This window comes from Vigna unguiculata, chromosome 7 (genome assembly GCF_037176805.1).
Source record: "Vigna unguiculata cultivar grain cowpea cultivar isolate G323 ecotype 2 chromosome 7, ASM3717680v1, whole genome shotgun sequence".
Taxonomy (NCBI): Eukaryota; Viridiplantae; Streptophyta; class Magnoliopsida; order Fabales; family Fabaceae; genus Vigna; species Vigna unguiculata.
In genome coordinates this window covers 34,049,038-34,070,195 of record NC_140798.1, presented here as the reverse complement: position 1 = coordinate 34,070,195, position 21,158 = coordinate 34,049,038, and the positions used below count along the sequence as shown (strand labels likewise).

General features: G+C 34.1%; 2 protein-coding genes across 6 annotated transcripts; one reads left to right on the top strand and one right to left on the bottom strand.

Moving 5' to 3' along the window:
* Window positions 1-349: 349 nt before the first annotated feature.
* On the bottom strand, window positions 350-20,621 carry LOC114190881 (5'-3' exoribonuclease 4-like). 4 transcript variants are annotated; one of them, XM_028079949.2, is made up of 22 exons: window positions 20,260-20,621; window positions 19,941-20,043; window positions 19,318-19,394; window positions 19,037-19,228; window positions 18,741-18,860; window positions 18,585-18,647; window positions 18,370-18,498; window positions 18,114-18,278; window positions 17,837-17,914; window positions 10,109-10,195; window positions 9,924-10,004; window positions 9,581-9,676; window positions 8,965-9,035; window positions 4,162-4,290; window positions 4,008-4,084; window positions 3,877-3,917; window positions 3,722-3,796; window positions 3,283-3,434; window positions 3,084-3,191; window positions 2,925-3,000; window positions 2,315-2,397; window positions 350-1,307 (listed from the first exon to the last, which is right to left on the bottom strand). In XM_028079949.2, exons 1-22 carry the CDS (start codon window positions 20,464-20,466, stop codon window positions 713-715), a joined length of 2,805 nt encoding a protein of 934 aa, XP_027935750.1. In that variant the 5' UTR covers window positions 20,467-20,621; the 3' UTR covers window positions 350-712. The 4 variants fall into 4 exon arrangements, with proteins under 4 accessions (XP_027935750.1, XP_027935751.1, XP_027935752.1 ...); XM_028079950.2 differs by having other exon boundaries at window positions 3,084-3,188; window positions 20,260-20,620; XM_028079951.2 differs by lacking the exon at window positions 3,084-3,191.
* Window positions 10,215-12,550, top strand: LOC114190883 (uncharacterized). 2 transcript variants are annotated; one of them, XM_028079954.2, is made up of 2 exons: window positions 10,215-12,153; window positions 12,507-12,550. In XM_028079954.2, exons 1-2 carry the CDS (start codon window positions 11,151-11,153, stop codon window positions 12,539-12,541), a joined length of 1,038 nt encoding a protein of 345 aa, XP_027935755.1. In that variant the 5' UTR covers window positions 10,215-11,150; the 3' UTR covers window positions 12,542-12,550. The 2 variants fall into 2 exon arrangements, with proteins under 2 accessions (XP_027935755.1, XP_027935754.1); XM_028079953.2 differs by having other exon boundaries at window positions 10,215-12,177; window positions 12,507-12,541.
* Window positions 20,622-21,158: the final 537 nt, after the last annotated feature.

The window sequence follows — 21,158 nt, the reverse complement described above, 5'->3', positions numbered from 1 at the left end:
ATATATTATTAAATAAATAATTATTGTTTTAGGAATTAAAATATAGACTTAATCATGTGATATCATCTTTACAACTTTTGTTAATCATAAACAATATCGAATTAATAGAAATTAAAAAGCTAAGATCATAATGTGGCCCAAAATATAAATGAAGATTGACTATAATGGTGAACCCCCGACACATTGACATAATAAAACATAGTCACCAAACCAGGAACATCACCGTTGCTGAATATTAGAATTTAAATGATTGTATTTATTATGCACCAAAAGTAAAAGAAGAGTAAATGGTTACATACAGAACATGTTAGCTGTTAGCATACTCTTTTAGGTCAGTGAAAAATATGAGTAAGAGATAAGAGCACCCTTCTTTGAGTCTCTGGGACATTTATCAAATAAAGCCGACCAGAATTGACAGAAGGTCACTACTGTTTGGTACATGTAACAGTTTCTATATCTCATACAACATACAGATGCTGCTGGGCATGACAATCCCAGATAAATATCCTGAATTTCCTATTAAACAAATCAAATTCTATTCACATCAGGTATGTATGTACATACAGGCTAATTATGTAAAGCTAGTAAGCTCTACATGATACATGATTATACATACAGAACAATAACATTGTTCCACACTATGGAACAAAGCAACACTCAGTGCTGATTCCTAGGCGCAAATTGTGTTTAACAATCAGTTCCACAACAACCACTATTGCTTCGCAGATTCTGGTGTATCTAGCTGACGTATTCTAACTTGGTAAACCTTCTTGGTCTGCTTATCATAAGTTGTTGGCCCCAACGCAGCTTCTTGATTCCTAGTAGGCATGCTATTCGTAGGTTGTGGTTTAGTCATCCATTTTGTAGGTGGTATTGAAGGATCCGTGTTCTGCACAAACCGGGGTTGTAAATTGGCTATTGGTCTGGAGCTTGGAAACCTTAATGACCTAGGTCTCTCTCTTTCCTCCATTGATAGAGCAGAAAACTCAGTTTTCACATTGTGGAACTGTTCTTCACGCTGTAACCTATCGCGTATCTTAAAATTCTGTCTGTCATTATTATGTCCACCATATTTTGGTGTAGTCATCATGCCATGGTGATTATATTGTCCATTATAACCATTTGCGTTCTCACCATGATATTTTCCATATCCAGCTGATCGAAGCCTGTTCGTTTTATGATGGTGTGGAGGTTGCTCCAGCAATCCATGGGAGGTGTTATTTGATTTAATGTTGAGGGTGTTCTTAACAAGTCGATGAGCTGCTTCTCCCAGTTGATATCCAACGATGGCTCCAGGTACTCGTGGCCTGTGGGATGCATCATATACAGAATGGTCAGGCAAATCAAGTATCTCCAATAGAATAAACGACAGGTTCCATGCATCAAGAAAATACTAATAATTTTGTAAATATAACTATATAAAAAATGAGTTGCAATTCTATACATCACCATTATGATTCAATGATTTGTTAACTTCTGTTCCTTTATCTTTCATTGATTCTCGTAAAAGTTGAGAATTTGGGTAAGCTTAAATGTTAAATGAAAAAGACATGGAGGAACACAATTGAATGCACACTATTTATCCATTGCTGTGTTTTCATCCTTATGAAATATAGACTTCACAATCACACATTCACCCAATTTGATAGCTATTCTATTGGCGGGCTCGGTTATCAGTGACATTTTTCAGAAATAGAGTATTCACTCACTCTACACGAACGCCATTTTGCTATATAAGGGCTCAGTTGTAACTATGCTAAAGCATAAGCTTCATGCAATCAGTATGTGTAGCTTTTCATAGAAAAGAGTATTTCTTTAGGTCTTAGCACAATCTATTGTTCGCAACAAAAGATTAGAAATAAAATGTAATTCTTATCCTATGTCAGCACCACATTATGGGATGCTGCTCTTAGGACGAAATATCATTTAGAAGAAACATGCAAAGAATTATGTATTACTGGTTTGTATGTATTGGCCTCTACACAGGTTGATGGTGAGACTCAATTGTTTTGTTAGACTTGTGGTTGACTTGTTTTGTAAATTATTTGGTTAAAAGTATTACATTCAGCACTATTGCATCCTTTATTGAATATCAACATTTCAAGCTATTTTTAATCATCTCTGAATTACAGTTCAATATGATCTTCAGTTTATGATTCAAAAATTAGTTTGGAATTCAAGATTTGATAACCTTTTGGAATATTAAGCTCAACCATTAGTTTGGGCAACGGTGCAATATTGTATGTTTACCCAGCCAGCGAGAACATGAAATATATTGCCCAAACCTGACATCCTCATGGAAACATATTCTCACCTTTCTCTTGCTTGCAGTCGCTGACCAATATTGTCCTCATGCCACAGCACAGGAAAAGGTTTAATATCAGTGGCTTTTAATACCTGCAAACAAAAACAACGTGAAAGTGAGATCTATATAATTGAACCGAGAAGGAAACAGCAGGTATTATTGAACTTAGAACGGAAGAGATAGAACAAAATTTGTAGACAGAATTTAGAGAATGAAAATGCTTTATTACTTAATCAAATGCAGTAAACACGTTATGTAAGATATGTATACAGCCCTATTGTGGAGACTATTCGCTTGGATAATCTTGAGGGAAATTCCTAGATACCACACCAAATGAATTTAAGCAAACGATAAATGAAGACGATATTTCCCAAGTACATTTACAACTATTACTTCAAAGATTCATCACCATCAATTGAAAAGAACAAAAACATAATAAAGATCAAAAGATAGACAAGTCTGTCTGACCTAACTCCCCAAACCTAGTTAATAGTATTGACATAAGAAGTGGTTCTATGAGTATATAAATAAGCAACAGTTGTGTAGCTCCATCCATCCATCAGACGAATTGATTAACTTTTCAAGACAGATGCTAAGAGTAGTCAGTCAGAACACTAACCTTGTTGGGTATTACTACACCATCTGGAAGTTTCGGGATATGATTGTGTTTACGAGGGTTAAGAAATGTAATATTTCTGAAATACAAAAACACTAAACATGAGTTCTCGACAGAAGATTAAATTACTCCATAGGTGTAGTCACAGAGGACAAAACTTACAAGACTTGGTTAAATTCAACATCTTGCAATCCTCTGATGGGAGAAGATACAACAGAGCTGAAAACATTTCTTTCACATAACCAAAAATATCCATTCATCCCACCACTACTAACAAGGATAGCAAAACAGATATATGAGCTAATTAAATAGCTATTAGAATTCAAAATGATGAGTGATGACCACTAGCCGATTCACTAACCTAGCATTTGTGTCAATTGGCCTAACACATCTTTTGTGCGGAGCTAATTGACTAGAAACATGGTAATAAGATAAGATATGTGAAGCCAAATCATGTGCACGATTGACATATAGCAAATCAAGCATCACACTGTTCCGAAACTGTTCTTCCTCCTGCATATAAGAAAACTGAAATTAGTACTGAAGACACAATAATTAGAAGCTTCATTTTCTACTGTTGAGAATGCTGAACAAGCATTTTATGCAACTCTAATTTTATTTTAAACATAAAATTTCCTAGTGGATTGAAGAAGAACATCAAGGTTTAATTTTACAGTTCACTCTTTCATGCAATTCAACGACCAACAATTTTCATGAAACAAGTATTCTTAGTCAATAATCATAAATATACAAACAATCTCCTCCCCTTCCCCACACACATTCACTTAAAAATTCCAAACCGTTAATGTGTCTTCAATCTTTCTTGTGGCAGCAAGCAATTTCTTCTCATCAATAAATGGCAGCTTGGCAACACCCTGAAAAGCACCCACAGCAGTAGTTAAAAAACTCCCACTTCATTCTAAAGCATTCCTAATTTGGAAACATGCTATAATACCTGCCATGCAAATCGTTTTCCATTCATATCAATCTCAAAATCTGCCAAATAGGTATCCATGTCATATCAGAAAAAGAAAATGTCAAATTTAACAGACTTAAAAATAAACAATTAATAGAGGATTATCTCACCAGCAGGGTAAAAGTGAAAAATAGGAGATGAAGGATCAGTCATCAAATCTCTATATTTCTCAGGCAGTGCACTTGAACTGCAACAAAAAATAAATAGGTGAGACAAAAAGAATGATAGAAAGGATTTAGTTTAACCATGAGAGAACGCAGAAACCTTGAAGCAGGTAGGGTGCCCATGAGCTGATCAAATGGTTTAAATGGTTCTCCCGGTAAGAAAGTTATTTCCTGATCAGCTAGATCTTTAAAATCAGAAGCAAAGGGTGCATAATGATATGGGTAGTACCTGAAGAAATAATAAAAGTAACAGTGTGAAGATTGAACATAGTCATGAAGATATAATTCAACCAAAATGAAGGAAGACTTCTGGTGTTAACATCAAAGCCAAGGCCATGATGTGAAGGATCAAGACCAAGGCCCAACATTTTGAGGAGACAAAGTTGATTATAAGCATACCATTCTTGGAGAGCTAAAATAAAATTAATATATTGCTTGCATTTTGGATTTGAACCCAGAATCACAAGTTTAGAATGTGCTCACTTAACCATGGAGCCAAATCAGCTTTACTTGAGATATAGGGATTTTATTTTTCTTTTATTCACTTACAAAATGAGGCAAGACTCTAATACTAAATTTGTAATAAAACATTTTGCAATTCAGAAAATGGATGCGGATGATTTGAACAAACCAATTAGTATATACTCTGCTAGGGTTCTTCCCTGCATCTTGCAATCTTATCAACAATTTACCAATTCTTGTGACGCTCATCCTTAGGCGTATAAAACCTTTTCAGTGGCACCTTCATTTATCTAGATTTCTTTGTTTTGTTTTCAGTTCCTAACTTTTAAATTGATTCCCAATCCCTAACCCCTAAGTTCTCAAACTTTGTCGATTATATTTAAATCTAATCAACTTCTAGAAATTCAAGACAATCTATTAACCCAGCCTCATCAAGTCATCCAATCTATATTGTGCTAAGTTGTTCCTCAAATCACAATGATACGTTCCTGCTAGCAAACAACATAAAAAATGTAACATAATTCGAGAACTGTAGCATCGAAGTTAACACAAAAAGGAAAAGGAAAGATGTGCAGCCAGGAATTTTGCTCAAAGAAGAACAGATGAGGAGTGTGAACGGTTACATTTCATCAAGTTACACTCAACTAATTCAATACAATCAAGAAAAAAAGGTAAATATACGTTATTTAGCATTCTTTTATAATATTTTGATAAAGATATTATATATCTTCTGCTTTTAATTATATGGATAGAGATATCATATATTTGATTTTCTTCTTATTATTATTATTATCAAATATTCTGTTTTATTATATTTTACTGCTCTCCTTGTATGGAACATTGTACTCTATATATTAAATAAGTTTCTAAATCAAGAGGCAAACTCTCTTTAAGTTGTTTTTCACCAAACACTTCTTATGCGTATTAGTATGTGTTTCTGTATGCATGCTTCCTTCTCTCATGGTTTATACATACTAACATGGTATTAGATTTAAATCGTCTTCCGCATTTTCTCTTTTCTTGTTGATTTCCTGCCATGACAAATCCTACATTATCATCTGGTCCTCCCACAAATCCTGTGAACCCTAACCCATGTTCTAATCATCTCACAAACCCCGCACGTCTCCTATTTCTTCATCCTGGTGAAAATCCTGTTTGTCTTAGTGTCTCCTCTTCTTTCCGATAACAACTATCTGCAATGGCGACATGATATGCTCGTTTCGTTGGAAACCAAAAACAATGACTGTTTTGTTATCAACACTCGTCCATGTCCACCTTCTATTGATCCCTTGCATGAAGCCCATTTATTACCCTAGGATTTCTTTAAGAAAATAATAATAGCAATAATGAAAAAACCTCTAGCACAAAAGCTTTCTAGCTTTACAACAGGTTCAAGTAGTCGCATTTGATTTTCTGAGAAACCAACAGTGGCGTTTTGCACCAAAAAACTTATTAGTTGTGACTAATTTGTTAGAAATAGGGATGACAAGTAAATTCGTCCCCACTTTAACGAAATCCCAACATTGACTAGGTATGGATAATATCCAATTTTTTAATTGGGTATGAGAATGGGAATAAGTATGTAGATATTTGTCTCGTCCCCATACCCTTCATAATATTCATACCCGCACTCATCCCGTTTAAATTACTAAAATACTCATAGTTTGTTAGGTAATTTAATATATATATATATATATATATATATTATAATATTATTCTCATTCTTTAGTTTTATAACCTTTCTTTTTCTTTTAGTTACATTTTTTTTCACTTTTTTAATTGTTTGGCTTACCATGAAATCAATTCACATCTTCAAGATACTTTCTCTCTTATCATAACCTTGTATAGTTATGTTCAAACAATGTATGCAAATTAAGTATTTTTCTTTATTGTTTATTTTTTGCACATGAGAATGTTTAACTCTCATTTTAAGTGTTCAATAGCATAAACCTTTCATTTACTAGATAATATAAAATATTTATCTTTTTTATTCTCTTATTTTTAATTTTTGTTTCATTTGAAGAATCCTTTCTGTTTTGCTAAAACAATTTTTATTATCTCTCAACAATTTGACTAGTTTAATATTTGAAAAGTTTTCTTAGATCTTTAAGATATCTTTCATCCTATCATACCCTTAATTATACATTTGTTTTCCTTTGAACGATTTCATTCAATTATCAAATTGTGTCTAAGACACACATTTGACTTTTTTTAGTATTTTTATTTGTTGTTTATTTTTATCATATAAAATACTATTTTGATGTTTTTTATATAATTATTTTTTTTTCTATTATAAATGTAATTCTATTAGTACAATTGTGTAAAAAAATTCATTTACTATAATATAATATAACATATATATGATATTATTTATCATCATTCAAAATATATCATAGTTCAAAAGATGAAAGATCTATGCTAAATTTCAATTATTATTATTTTAATTATTATAAAAAAAAAGTGATTTCATTAGAATCTAAAGAATGAGAGTAAAGAGACATTTTAAAATATTTTAAATTTCATTATCTCTTTTCTTTTTGTAAACTTTTAAAAATATTTTTAAATTTTATCAATTTTGTTTCATTAATTTGTAAAGTTAATAAATGTTTTGGTCTCATGAAATTATATTTGGTATTATAATTTGAAATATGTAAAATTATAATTTCTTTCTAAATGTTTGATTTTAAGAAAGAAAATACTCATTTTGATATTGAGTATTTGATAATATTATATTTTATTTAAATAACTTTTTTATAATTTTATAAAAAATAGTTAATTGATATTTAAATAGTACGAAAATAGTTATGTACTACAGGTACGAGTGTACACCTTTTACCCGGGTGGGATAGAGATGAAACAAAAGTCTCATACCTGTTTGGATTGGGTACGAAGATGGGGACTAACTTTTCCTTTGGAGATGAGATGGAATAGTGAATCCTGCCCCATGTCATCCCTAGTTAAAAATATAAGAAATATCTAAAATTATAATCTTGGAATATTTTAAAGTATCTTTGATACTCTCTTTAGGATTTATTCTTTTATATTTTTATTTGTTTCCTTATTTAATTACGATATTAAGAATTATAGGAATAACTTCTTAGTATCAGATCTATTGGAATATGATTTATAGACACATCATATCATGTATTTATTGCCATCAGTTTATATAAAAAGACTTTGTTGCGTAGTCCATACATACGGTTTTCATCATCTCTTTCATCTGTTTTCTCTCTTCCAACATGGCCTGTGTCTGGAAAAACCAACTGAAAACCATATCATGTGGTACCATTCTCCATGACTGGCTTTGCGACTATTATGCTACTGAGTTCCCCAAAACAAAAAAAAAAAAAAAAAAAACAGGAAACTCTAATTAGTCACTTCTTTCGTTGTAACTATTTTTAACACAAATGTCACTTTTCCACCGTGTCCAAATTTCATTATTTATTTAAGGGTTAAATATGTTGTTGGTCCTCAAGTTTAAGTAAAATTTGGAATTAGTCCATCTTCAAAACTTTCGACCAATTTAGTCCTTCATCTCTAAAAATGCATGAATTTAGTCCTTTTAACCAAATTTTGTTGAGTTTATCTGACGTTTCAAGCGCATTTCATGATAGTATTTGAATTATTTATATTGTTTGACACATTTTCGCTTCAATGTTAACTCAAATTTTATCATAAAATGCGTTTAAAATGTCAAATAAACTTAACAAAATTTGGTAAGAAGGACTAAATCCATGCATTTCTAAAGATGAAGGACTAAATTGGTATATAGTTTCGAAGAGGGACTAATTCCAAAATTCACTTAAACTTGAGGGATAAAAACATATTTAACCCTTTATTTAATTAAGATCTTTACACTTATAGGAATACCATATTAGGATCAGATCTATTATTATATGATTTGTAGACCACTTCATGTATTTTTGTCATCAGTTTATATAAAATGACTTTGTTGTGTAGTCCATACACAGTTTTCATCACATCCCTTTCACCTGTTTTTTCCCTTTCAACATGGCCTATGTTTGGCAAAACTAATTGAAAGCAATATTAGAGCGGTACCATCCTCCATGACATTTTTGCATCTATTCCTCTAATGAGTTCCCCAAATATCTAAAGATGTCCTTTCGAATGTTTTTATATTTCAATTTGTTTCCTTATTTAATCAGGATCTTTCCAGGAACATCTAATTGGAACTACATTTATTAAAATGCGATTTATAGGAATATCATTTTATATATTTATTGTCATGTCCTCAATTTGTCTAAAATATACTCTTATTTAGTCCATGCACACAGTTTTTAACAACTCTTCCATCTATTTTTTTTTTCTCTCTTTCATGCATGTAAACACACCAACTTGTCGAGTGAATCACAGACAAAAATGATAAACAAAAATAACTTAAAACCTAATAAATCAATAAAAAAGAAAGAAAATCACTAACCACTTCCATGAGCTGACACCCTGATAATAATACTGACAAATCCAACAAAGGCCTTCCACATATTTCAAGACCTAAAAGACAAATAAAACAATGAGCTGAATTCCAGTTCTAATATAAGAAATTAATGAGGATGAGAAGTATAATATTGACAAGAAAGCAAAATATTCAGAATCAACAAATCACCTATCCCTGTTAAGAATGCACATGGTGTCCACTTCTAGTCCAACACTATTTTCCAAAATATTTATCAAAGAAGTTATTCTTCAATGCAAAATTGAGTTTTATTTATGCCAGTATCAAGAGATCTAAACCCATTTGAAGACAACATGCAGTTGGAGGGCATAAGCAGATTCCCTTTCCTCCTTTGGAACACAGGTAAAGGGAACACTACCACAAAGTTCAAGAATCAAGACCCTAAGTATAGCCACATCATTAAAAAGAAAAGGTAGAAATATCTTTGTATGTTTTCCTTTCTAAGTCAGAATGCATTTAAATGGCACTGTCAGCATTTAAAAGATTAAATCACGTGTGTGGACATTAGATTTGAATATAAAAGCATATCCAAGAACTGCAAAAAATGTTGCATGATTAGACTTTTGTCAGACATAGAACTTACAGTATCTTTCCTAATTTTCTCAATCTCCTCAAGATTTGATACACCAAACTTTTCAGCATAATATCTTTCCTTGTATCCAGGATCTCCTAATTTAACCTGAAAAAATAAGAATCATTTAATTTGAAATTGATAAGCATTTTTAAATTTTTCATTGCATTTGATGGGTCAAACATTGGCCTAGCCTCCCTGTCACAGACATGCTACCCTTAGTGTTTGTTTGGAAACACATGTAGAATTACTTTTGCAGTCCTGAAAAGCAATTTCGGTGGTGTTCCAAAACATGCTGTACAAAATAAAAACATAAATAAAGAAAATAATCTGGCGATATATCCTTATATTTAACCTTATCCACAAGCGAGGCTCGGGGTTCTCGAGGCATTTCTCCTCTTGCCCTAGCTCTAATCTCTTCATTATTTTCTGCAGCCTGTAAATACATTCACATGCCAGGAAGCAGTGATATAAAAGCATATTAAAAGAACATATAGCTGAGGAATATCAGTTCATGAAATGCGTTCAAAAGCAGAATACCAGCTGAATGTAAACTCGTTTCTGAAAGATTTGATCTTCATGAATAGCAATAAACTGGATAAATCGTTCCACTCTATCTAAGAAAACCTGTGAGGTATAAAAAATTTGACATTGTAGATTGAGAATTCAAGAGTTATGTCCAACTGAAAATGAAAATATAAGAAAGAATGCTTAAGAGATTAATGCATCTACTAGTTCATTCATGTATTGCTAAGAGTACTTATATAAGAGATACACTAAAAAGACTACTACACCAAGGTGACAGAAAGGTATTACAAAAATTATGTTAAACTATCGTAGCAAGTTAACCTATTGAAACAAGTTAAACTATTCTAACACATCACCTTAAGTTTTAAGCATACAAGATCTTCTAAAGGACTCGTCAAAATATCCATGAGTTGATCCCAAGAGTTGACAAATTCCGTGCAAATTTCCTTAGCAACAACTTCTCTCAAACGAAATAACAATCAATTTTTGTGTTTGATTCCTTCAAGAAATTCAGGATTGGAAGCACTGTGGATAGTTGTTGGTTATTGTCAAGAGCAAGCTGTTACGATAGCCTACATTAATTGTAAATTTTTTATTTATTGCGTTTTAATTAGTTGAGATTTTGTTTTAATATTAGGAAGATTGTAATAAGAATAAAATCCCGTAGTTATAGGGATTTATTCTTTCTAAGTATATGGTCTGTTACATATGTATATGTTTAAATAGGTCAATTGACCTAATAATCATCAATAAGGAATAAAACAATTATTCCCTTCTGTTTACAAGATGGTATCAGAGCTCCTGATCCTAGGAGTCTCTGACCGTATCCCAAAACAGTGAATCGCAGTTGTCACTGCTGCGCAGTCTTTACCCATTCTGTTTCACCGCTGCCTCTGTTTTTTCTTTTTTTTTCCCACTGCAGCCTTCAACGCTGTTTTTATTTATTACTGCAGCCCATTGCTGCATCTTCAAGCAGTCTTCATCACTCTGCGATTGTCTTCCTGCAGCCTTCATTGCTGCACTTTATTTTTCCCATTCCTTTATTCTTGCTGCTATGGCTGAGGCAGTGAATTCTATCCCTGATTCAGGTGACAAATTCGTCCCTAATAATGGAGAATTGCAGAATATTCACTCTGCATACAGATTCAACGGAAAGAACTATCTTAAGTGGTCCCAACTTACACGAACCATATTAAAAGGCAAAGGCAAGGGCAGTCATCTTACAGAAAATCCTCCTAGTGAAACAGAAACCAGATTCAGATCATGGGAAGAAGAAGATTCAATGATTATGGCGTGGCTTTGGAATTCTATGATACCTGAGATTAGTGACACGTGTATGTTTCTAAACTCAGCCAAAGAGATTTGGGAGGCAGTCGAACAAACCTACTCAAAGGCTAAGGATGCTGCCCAAATATATGAAGTGAAGGTAAAAACTGTGGGAGCTAAACAAGGCAATAAATCTGTCACAGAATATGCTAATCAGCTCAAGTCCTTGTGGATGGAATTGGATCATTATCGTGTGATAAAAGCAAAGTGTTCAGAGGATTCAGTTCTACTCAATGAGTATATTGAGCAAGACCGTGTATATGATTTCCTGGTGGGCCTAAATCCTGAATATGATCAGGTTCGGATTCAAATTCTAGGCAAAGAAAGAGTTCCAAGTCTGAATGAAGTCATAGCCATTATCCGAAGTGAGGAAAGTAGAAGAAATCTGATGTTGGAAATTCCTACTACTGAGAGTACCGCAATGAAGGTAGAAGATGGAGCGGCAATGGTGGTTAACCAAAAGAAGAATATTTTTCCAGCAGGGGAAAAGAAACAAGAAGAAGTGTGGTGTTCTTATTGCAAGAAACCACGTCACACAAAGGAGAAGTGTTGGAAACTACATGGGAAACCACCAAACCGAGAATGGGGCAGCCAAAGATTTCATACCCAAAAGAGGGGAGGCCAAGGACAAGTAAATTCTGTAATCGGACAGAATGAAGAGATGGGGCAACTGAATCACGAAGAAATAGAAAGAGTAAGATCCTTTCTAAGTAAGATGGACAAGTCTACAGGTATGTGTACCTTGATACATTCTGGTAAGATTCCATATTCTCTTGGCTTTAATGTTTCAGATACAAACTTTTCACACTCGTGGATATTAGATTCAGGAGCCACAGACCATATGACACCTCTACCTATATATTTTTCCACCTACTCACCTTGTTCTAGCAATAAAAAAATTTCTACAGCTGATGGAACGCTTATAACTGCAGCTGGACAGGGAGAGATCCACATAAACCCATCCCTCATGTTAAAAAATGTCCTTCATGTTCCTAAATTATCCACTAACCTCATTTCTATTCAAAAACTTACAAAGGATCTCTGTTGTACTGCTATATTTGACAGCAATATGTGTATTTTACAGGACAGGAACTCGGGGAGGACGATTGGACGTGCTAAAAAATGGAATGGTCTCTATTACATAGAAAATCCCAATTTGTCTACCAAAAGTCACTCTCTTGTTACAGAATCTGCCATGACCGATAAAGAAAAAATTCATCTTCACCATTGTCGGATGGGGCATCCTTCATTTCAAATTGTAAAAACTATCTTTCCCTCTTTATTTAAAAACATAGATATAGGGAGTATGTGTTGTGAAGTTTGCGAGTTAGCCAAACATAGACGTCTCCCTTTTCCTATTAATAATAAATTGAGTGATCAACCTTTTTCTCTTGTTCATACTGATGTCTGGGGTCCTGCGAATATTCCAACTTTTTCAGGTGCTAAATGGTTTTTAACTTTTATTGATGATTGTACTAGAGTTACTTGGATTTTTTTATTAAAACACAAATCTGAAGTCAGTTCCATGTGTATAAATTTTGTCTCAATGATCAAAACTCAATTTGGTGTCACCATTAAGAAAATCAGATCTGATAACGCCAAGGACTATTTTAACATAACTTTAAATTCTTTTTGTCAAAAAGAAGGTATTATTCATGAGTCTTTGTGCGTTCACACACCTCAACAAAATGGGGTGACTGAGAGGAAAAATGGGCATCTTCTAAATCATACCAGAGCCCTTCTTTTTCAAAATCATGTCCCCAAAAATTTTTGGGGGGAAGCTATTCTCACTGCCACATACCTAATCAATCATTTACCCTCAAAACTTCTAAATTTACAAAGTCCTATGCAGGTCCTGTCCTCATTCTATCCCCACATAGAGTCCTCAAACAAACTTCAACCTAGAATATTTGGGTGTATAGCTTTTGTCCATGTTCACAATAATGAAAGGGGAAAACTTGATCCTAGAGCTGTCAAGTGTGTTTTTGTAGGTTACTCAAACACACAAAAGGGTTATAGATGTTACCACCCTATATCTAGAAAATTTTATGTGTCTAGAGATGTTACCTTTCATGAACATAAAAGTTATTTTAAGGAATCTCATCTTCAGGGGGAGAGTATAACAAAGGAAGATGAACCATTAAGGGAAGATGAGCTTCTAATATTCTCAAGACCTGAAATTAATCCTGGTGTGGTGAACATGGACAGACCTGAAAATAGTCCAACTCAACCTGAAATTGAAATACAACCAGAGACCGAAACTACTATCACCAAAACTCAACCTGAGATTGAACCTCAACAAATTGAAAGCCAATCTGAAACTGAGATTACTAATGGTAGAAAAATTGGGAAAAATTTGGTGTATTCAAGGAGAAAAACGAGGTCCATTCCAGCTTCTAGTCATGTTCAAGAATCCAATCCGGTACCACTATATGAGGTAACATCTACTAGTCCTGTAAATTTGTTTAATGAATGTGATGCTGGAATTTTGGAAACCTCAAAAGTACAGCAAGAAAACCTTAGCCTACCCAATGAGCTTGACCTACCTATTGCTCTTAGAAAGGAAACCAGAACATGCACTAAAAAACCTGTTTATCCTTTATCAAATTTTCTATCCTTCACACAGTTCTCTCCTACCCATAAAACTTTCCTTACAAATCTGAATAACATATCCACACCATCTTTTGTATCTGAAGCATTATCTAATAGAAAATGGAAACAAGCCATGGATGTTGAAATGGAAGCGCTGAACAAAAATAAGACCTGGAAGCTTGTTATCTTACCTAGAGGGAAAAAGGCAATAGGGTGCAAATGGGTATTTACTGTGAAGTATAAAGCAGATGGAACAGTTGAACGATACAAGGCGAGGTTAGTGGCTAAAGGATTCACACAGACGTATGGAGTGGATTACTTGGAAACTTTTGCTCCGGTTGCAAAAATGAATACGGTCAGAGTCATATTATCATTAGCAGTGAATAATGGTTGGGACTTACAACAATTTGATGTAAAGAATGCATTCCTACACGGAGATCTTGAAGAGGAAATTTATATGGAGTTACCCCCAGGTTATGATGAAATGGCAGTCTCAGGAACTGTATGCAAGCTAGAAAAGGCCTTATATGGATTAAAGCAATCTCCTAGAGCATGGTTCGGTAGATTTTCTAATGTGATGACAAGTTTGGGTTATAAACAGAGTCAGGGAGACCATACTCTTTTTTTCAAACACTCAGTTTCAGGGGAAGTAACTATCTTGCTGGTTTATGTAGATGATATTATTGTAACCGGAGATGACAAGAGAGAGCAGCAGAAGTTGAGTGAATGTCTTGCAACAGAATTTGAAATAAAGATACTAGGAAAACTCAAGTATTTTTTGGGAATTGAAGTAGCCTACTCTAAGAAAGGAATCTTCATTTCTCAACAAAAATATGTTACGGATTTGCTTAAGGAAACCGGCAGAACAGCGTGTAAACCAGCAAACACTCCGATCGATCCGAATATGAAATTAGGAAGTATGGAAGAGGATGTGGTTGTGGATAAAGGAATGTATCAAAGACTTGTAGGTAGGCTCATCTACTTATCCCATACCAGGCCAGACATTGCTTTTACTGTCAGCCTAGTAAGTCAATTTATGCACCAACCAAAAGAGGCACATTTGCATGCTGTATTCAGAATTATTCAGTATCTAAAAGGCACTCCAGGCAGAGGGATTTTGTTCAGAAAAAACCAAAGCCTAAGTATTGAATCATACACTGATGCAGACTATGCTGGGTCAATTGTGGACCGGAGATCAACCACTGGATATTGCACATTTCTTGGTGGAAATTTGGTGACTTGGAGAAGTAAGAAGCAAAATGTCGTGACAAGATCAAGTGCCGAAGCAGAATTTAGAGCCATGGCTCAAGGAATATGTGAACTTCTATGGCTAAAGATCATCCTAGATGATCTGAAGATAAGATGGGAGAAACCTATGAAATTATACTGTGACAATAAATCTGCGATTAGTATAGCTCATAATCCAGTACAACATGATAGGACTAAACATGTTGAAGTGGATAGGCACTTTATTAAGGAAAAATTGGAAAGTGGGTTGATTTGTACTCCTTTTGTATCTACACAAGATCAACTTGCAGATATCCTTACTAAAGGTCTACACAATATTACGTTTGAAGATATTGTATCCAAGTTGGGAATGGAAAATATTTATTCACCAGCTTGAGGGGGAGTGTCAAGAGCAAGCTGTTACGATAGCCTACATTAATTGTAAATTTTTTATTTATTGCGTTTTAATTAGTTGAGATTTTGTTTTAATATTAGGAAGATTGTAATAAGAATAAAATCCCGTAGTTATAGGGATTTATTCTTTCTAAGTATATGGTCTGTTACATATGTATATGTTTAAATAGGTCAATTGACCTAATAATCATCAATAAGGAATAAAACAATTATTCCCTTCTGTTTACAAGAGTTATCACTATACATTTTCATCTTTTGAATTTCACAAAAATTTCAATCTCTTTGAATTATTTTATCCACACAATTTCATAAGTGATTATATTTTGGCACTAGGTTGAATAACCACATTCTATTTCTTGCTTTTCCAAGAAATAATATTGTCTCCAATGAAAACACAATATCCAATTATGAAACATGTGTTTATAGAAAGATCATGTCCAAACAACATCACAATACCAATACATCTAAGTATTTTCTTATCTTCATACACTGTTACATGTGATAAATCCCTTTTGAAGCATCTAAGGATGTGAATGATAACATTTTAGTGATTAAGACAAAGAACTCGCATAAACTAACTAACCACTCCAATGCAAAGAACAAGTTAGGTCCAGCATTAGTGAGATAAATAAGTTTTCCAAAAAATCTTCCATATCTTTCTAAGTTTTAAAAAGGCTCACTTTGTTCTGCCATCAATGTTTTATTTAACCGTAAACCCTAAAACTAACTGTTCACTGCTCTAAAATCAATCACACTTATTTCCTTTAGATATCTAAGGCAAATTTTCTTTGAGAAATGACAATAACTTCCTTTGCTTGAACTACTTCGATACCCATAAAATATTTAAAAAGTCCAATATCTTTTGTCTGAAAGTGATTGCATAAATGATTCTTTAGCTAAGAAATTTTAGTGCCATCATTATGTTTAATGACTATGTCATCAAAATACACAAATGAGTACATGCATATCTTCGGAGATACATGAAAATAAAAGACTAAGAGATCTGTCAAACCAAGCATACAGAGATAGTTTAAAATCATAGAGATGTTGGTGTATTCATGATGTAACACACACTCCTCCTGAGCAACAAAGCTAGAAGGTTGCTCCATGTTGCTTTCCTCTTCCAGATTACCATGAAAGAAGACATTCTTGATCACCCTGAAGGTGGACATTCTTGAATCAAGTTTCCATGAACTTTGACTTTCCACAGTTTGAGAAATGTAAGTTGTTGACAAACAAGACTGTGTGGGATTTTGTGCTTGGCTGCTACATTTTAGTTTTGGGTATTTCTGATAACAGAGATCATTTTCTCCATTAAGCTTCTCTAAAGAAATTGTGAGAGTCCCAGAAAAAGAGGTGGAAGGTCTTGAAGAAATTTTGAAGAAGGTAAAAAAATGAAATTCAAGAGGGACAAGAGGCTCCAACCTATGGGTTGAAACAATCAGTGATGGAAAGCAAGAACCAAGGGTTGAAAAATGGACAAGGGAGGCCGACAAACCCTATGGAGGCCATGCAGCATTTGGCTTCCACGTGCATAATGGGGTGCACAAAGATGGTGTATGTGGGGGCGCATGGAGACAATCCAGCCTTTGTTACGGGTTACTGGTTGGGTTATATGTCGCTAGACGAAAGGAACCAGATCTGATACTCACCAGAGAAAATGGAAATGGTCAATGGTGGCATACAGGGGAAGACAGTGGTGGACAGTAGAAGACAGTGAACAGTGGATTTTTTATCACGAACATGACCAGGTGTTTGATAGAGAAAAAAAGACAGCAATCAGCGGCTGACAACAGCAAGTGGCAATATTCTCATTGGACAATGACAGATAGAGCAAAATTTACCTGCTCTAATACCAACTTGAGAAGAAAAATATGAGAAAGAATGCTCAAGAGATTCATGCATCTCTTAGCTTATTCATGTATTTACAAGAGTCCTTACATTAGAGATACAAAAAAAAAGATCTGAAAAGACTACACCTAGGTGAGAGATAGGTATTACATAAATAAGTTAAACTATCCTAACAAGTCAACCGATTCAAACATGTTAAACAATTCTAACATATCCAAAGCACAAAACAAGCAACAGAAGTGAAGAGACATTGCTGGATAAGACTATATCATACTGAAGAATAAATTATAACCGAGTATCATACTACAAATATAGAGAAAATAAATTTACCTCGCCTGCATCAGTAAGATAACCACCTATGACAGAAAAATCCTTTCTGTATATATGCATCAACAAATTTATAGCCCCCTGAAATAGGAGAAAGTTTATCAAAGATAATAGCATTCATAAATAGAAAGAGACGTGTTCAGAGTAACATAAGTCATAACCAAATCATGTTTAGAACCCACGTATCCCAAATATAGTTGTAAGAAGATGTAGATGGCAATGCCATATTTTTCGTTTCCAGCTACAGCTCAGTGTAACATGGTACATTTTGGATGCTTACCTCCCTGATCTCTAATGTTGGCATATGTGGGAGGAAATCATTGCCAACAAAGAAGCATAGAAATACAAAATCGTCCACAACTCGTTCAAAGTCAATCTCAAATGGAGGGTTGGGTATCTCCAATTCAAATTGCAAATATTCACGAAGCACCCAGATGTTAAGAAACTGTAAATAATACGAATTAACTTAAAATTGAAAACATAAAGCATAGAAATATAAAGATTCAGATCAATATGCTGGACTTTAATTCTCAAACCTGATATTTCTTCCTGTGAATTGGGCTATCATCAGGAGTATCAAAGTCCTCAACTTGACAATCAGCTGCAAAATGGCCAACTTGGCCACACAAAAAACACTTATCCTGTTGACCAGGTAAAGTAACTACCTGTTCATGCATTAAGGAATCATTTGAGACAATCCATAGAGATCAATGAGCTAACAATATCATAAAAAGTTACATTAGAAACTAACCTCCCTCAATATTGAGAAGTGAACCTCGTGTGTAGCTAAGGAGAGCATAATCAAATCAGCATCCTGGTTTAAGGATTGTATCATGCAAATATCAGGGAAAGGATAAAGACACCAAATGAAGATAAAATGAAAATTTGAAACAGAACAAAAACTCACCAATCCATACAAACAATGTCGAGTATCTGGATTGAAACCAGGAAGGTTGCGTTGTAACCGGATGTATTCCATTATTTTATGTTCTCCTTCACCAGGCGAGTTTGAATCAGACAATATAACCTTCAAATAATTAATCACCCAATGCAGCCCCATAAATAAATATATAGAGACAAAGTATCCTGAAAACCAGATGTGTAAAGAAAAAAAATATACGGGATTACTCCACAGATAGGAATGATCCATCTTGAAGGTATCAAGAGATATAAAGAATTAATTGGATAAGGCGTCAATTGCACCTTTGTATTCCTCCAGCTAGGATTGTGGTTCAACCTAGTCTGTATATAATACTGGAGAGCCACTGACAAGGCTGCCATAAATTGAGTTCCAGGGGTAATGACATTAGAGTCTGAAGTCTCACGCTTGTCTTTAGAAGACAAAATGTTTGCCTCACCCTCAAATTCTTTCCTCAGCCTTTCCTCTTCAGCTTCCTATAAGGTCACATAAGCACAATAACTCAAACTTCATCACAAAAAGCGTAGGAGTCCCTTGCATTCAAGATCAATATTAACATTCTTACAGCCTCAGCTGCATCTTTAGCAGCTCGGAAACGCCGAGAACGTTGCTGATTCATTTTGGCTCGTGGTGCAACACCATCTGCAAATTACAAAGTAAGGAAAGAAGAGGGAAAAGCTGTAGTGGTAAGAAACAAATGAAATGAGAAAGTGGGATCAAAGAAAAAACAGAAGCTAGGAACTATCAGTTTGAAAATTACAGACACACAGAAAGATTGTAGCTTTAGGAAAATTGAATACACCAATGTAAGCTTTTGATTTGCCAGTGTCAGTTTTAAGGTAGGTTACATTAAGGTAAATAAAGGTCTTGACCTTCGTCTTGCACACTTAGTTACATTCTCGAACTCTGGAGCCTTTTCCTATGTTAAATTATCCTATTCTAGCATAGAATGGGAATAGCTTATTAGGACGTTCAATTTTGTTGGTTCTATAGATATAGATAATCTTTCTATTATTACATCACATTTAGTTTTCTTTATTGATAAAATGTGAAAATAAGTCAAAGGAGCACCACATCTCAGAGCAATACTATGTGAGTCAGAAGGGATAAGACATCCTTGCAGAAAAACAAAGGTATTGGCAACCAACGAAAATGAGAAAAAACATCGTAAGTGTATTATATTTATACCAATTGCAAGGTAGAGAAGCTTCCTTGGACGAACCAACGAATAGAGATGGTCAATGTATTCAAATACTGATTTAAAAACATCATCATAGGTAGCAGGTGCCGGCTGCATTCCAAGATTTAATGTAAGTTCAGCAAAACCACTCAGTAACTCAAACAGAAACATAACATGGCATTATTTCACTATATAACAGCTAATTGAATTGAATTCAGAAAATCAGCACCAGAACTTGAAACGTGAAGTTTAAGCCGAAATTCGGAACTTCATATTCCACTCAGGCTCAGAGCAAGGAAGAGGAAATAACAAACTCTATGAACTAACCTTGCCATCGGGGTGAAAACAAGGGTGGATAATGCCGTTCATGTCCAAGTACAAGTTGTCGAATTCTATTCCGTTGGGGTTTGGTTTTGACGCGTCGATAGGCAACGGAACGCCATCGTCGCCGACGGCGGGTTCATCCTCAACTACGTCGGCGATGGAAAGCGGGTAACGGTCGGCGAGCCACCGGTAAAACGCTGGCACTCCCATAGTTACAGTAACAGCTGAGGAGGGTTGGTTCGTTCGCAAACGACGGAAAGAGAGAAGAAAATTTTGGATCTGTGTCGTTCACACTGCTGTACTGTTCATCCGATCAGAGACATCAAGATTCGTTAGTCAAACCACCTGAGCTCAAATGTTTTATTCTTAATCTATTCTCTTTATTATTGAAGTTTATTTTTATTTGTTTTTTAAATTGCAGTCAATTATTATCTTTCATCTAATTCTCTCCTACACCGCTCTTTAATTTCAATTTAATTCCTACTAAGTTCTTACTAAATTTCTTATTAGACTATTCACATAAAACAAAATAGTTAGCATGGTCGTACAAATTTGTCAGACAAAAATACATATACATGCGAAGTAAAAGAAAAATAGTATCATTTACATCACATTTTTTTTTTTTAAATTTCAGCCATTGCTTATGGTATATTCAATCAAATCAAAGTAAATCCTTCAAAAGTTCGGATGGAGAATTAGAGAAACAAAAAGAAGGTAAATTTATATAGAAAAATGGTTTAAGCATGAGTGAATTAAATATATTTTTTGTCTTTTTCATTTTTAATGAAGATTAGAATTAGACTCTTTTTGAAATTTTGGATCAATTTATTCTCTTATATTTAGAAATTGTATGAATTTTTAATCCTTTTAACTAAGATTTGTTAAATTTATTTGACGTTTCA

Coding starts and splice junctions, on each gene's coding strand:
- LOC114190883 (XM_028079953.2), top strand. CDS start 11,151: ATGGCTGAGGCAGTGAATTCTATCCCTGATTCAGGTGACAAATTCGTC. Junction 12,178..12,506: donor GTGTACCTTGATACATTCTG/GTAAGATTCCAT, acceptor TGTATTTTACAG/GACAGGAACTCGGGGAGGAC.
- LOC114190881 (XM_028079949.2), bottom strand. CDS start 20,466: ATGGGAGTGCCAGCGTTTTACCGGTGGCTCGCCGACCGTTACCCGCTT. Junction 19,229..19,317: donor CTAAAGATGCAGCTGAGGCT/GTAAGAATGTTA, acceptor GTGACCTTATAG/GAAGCTGAAGAGGAAAGGCT. Junction 4,085..4,161: donor GGCACCCTACCTGCTTCAAG/GTTTCTGCGTTC, acceptor TTTTTGTTGCAG/TTCAAGTGCACTGCCTGAGA.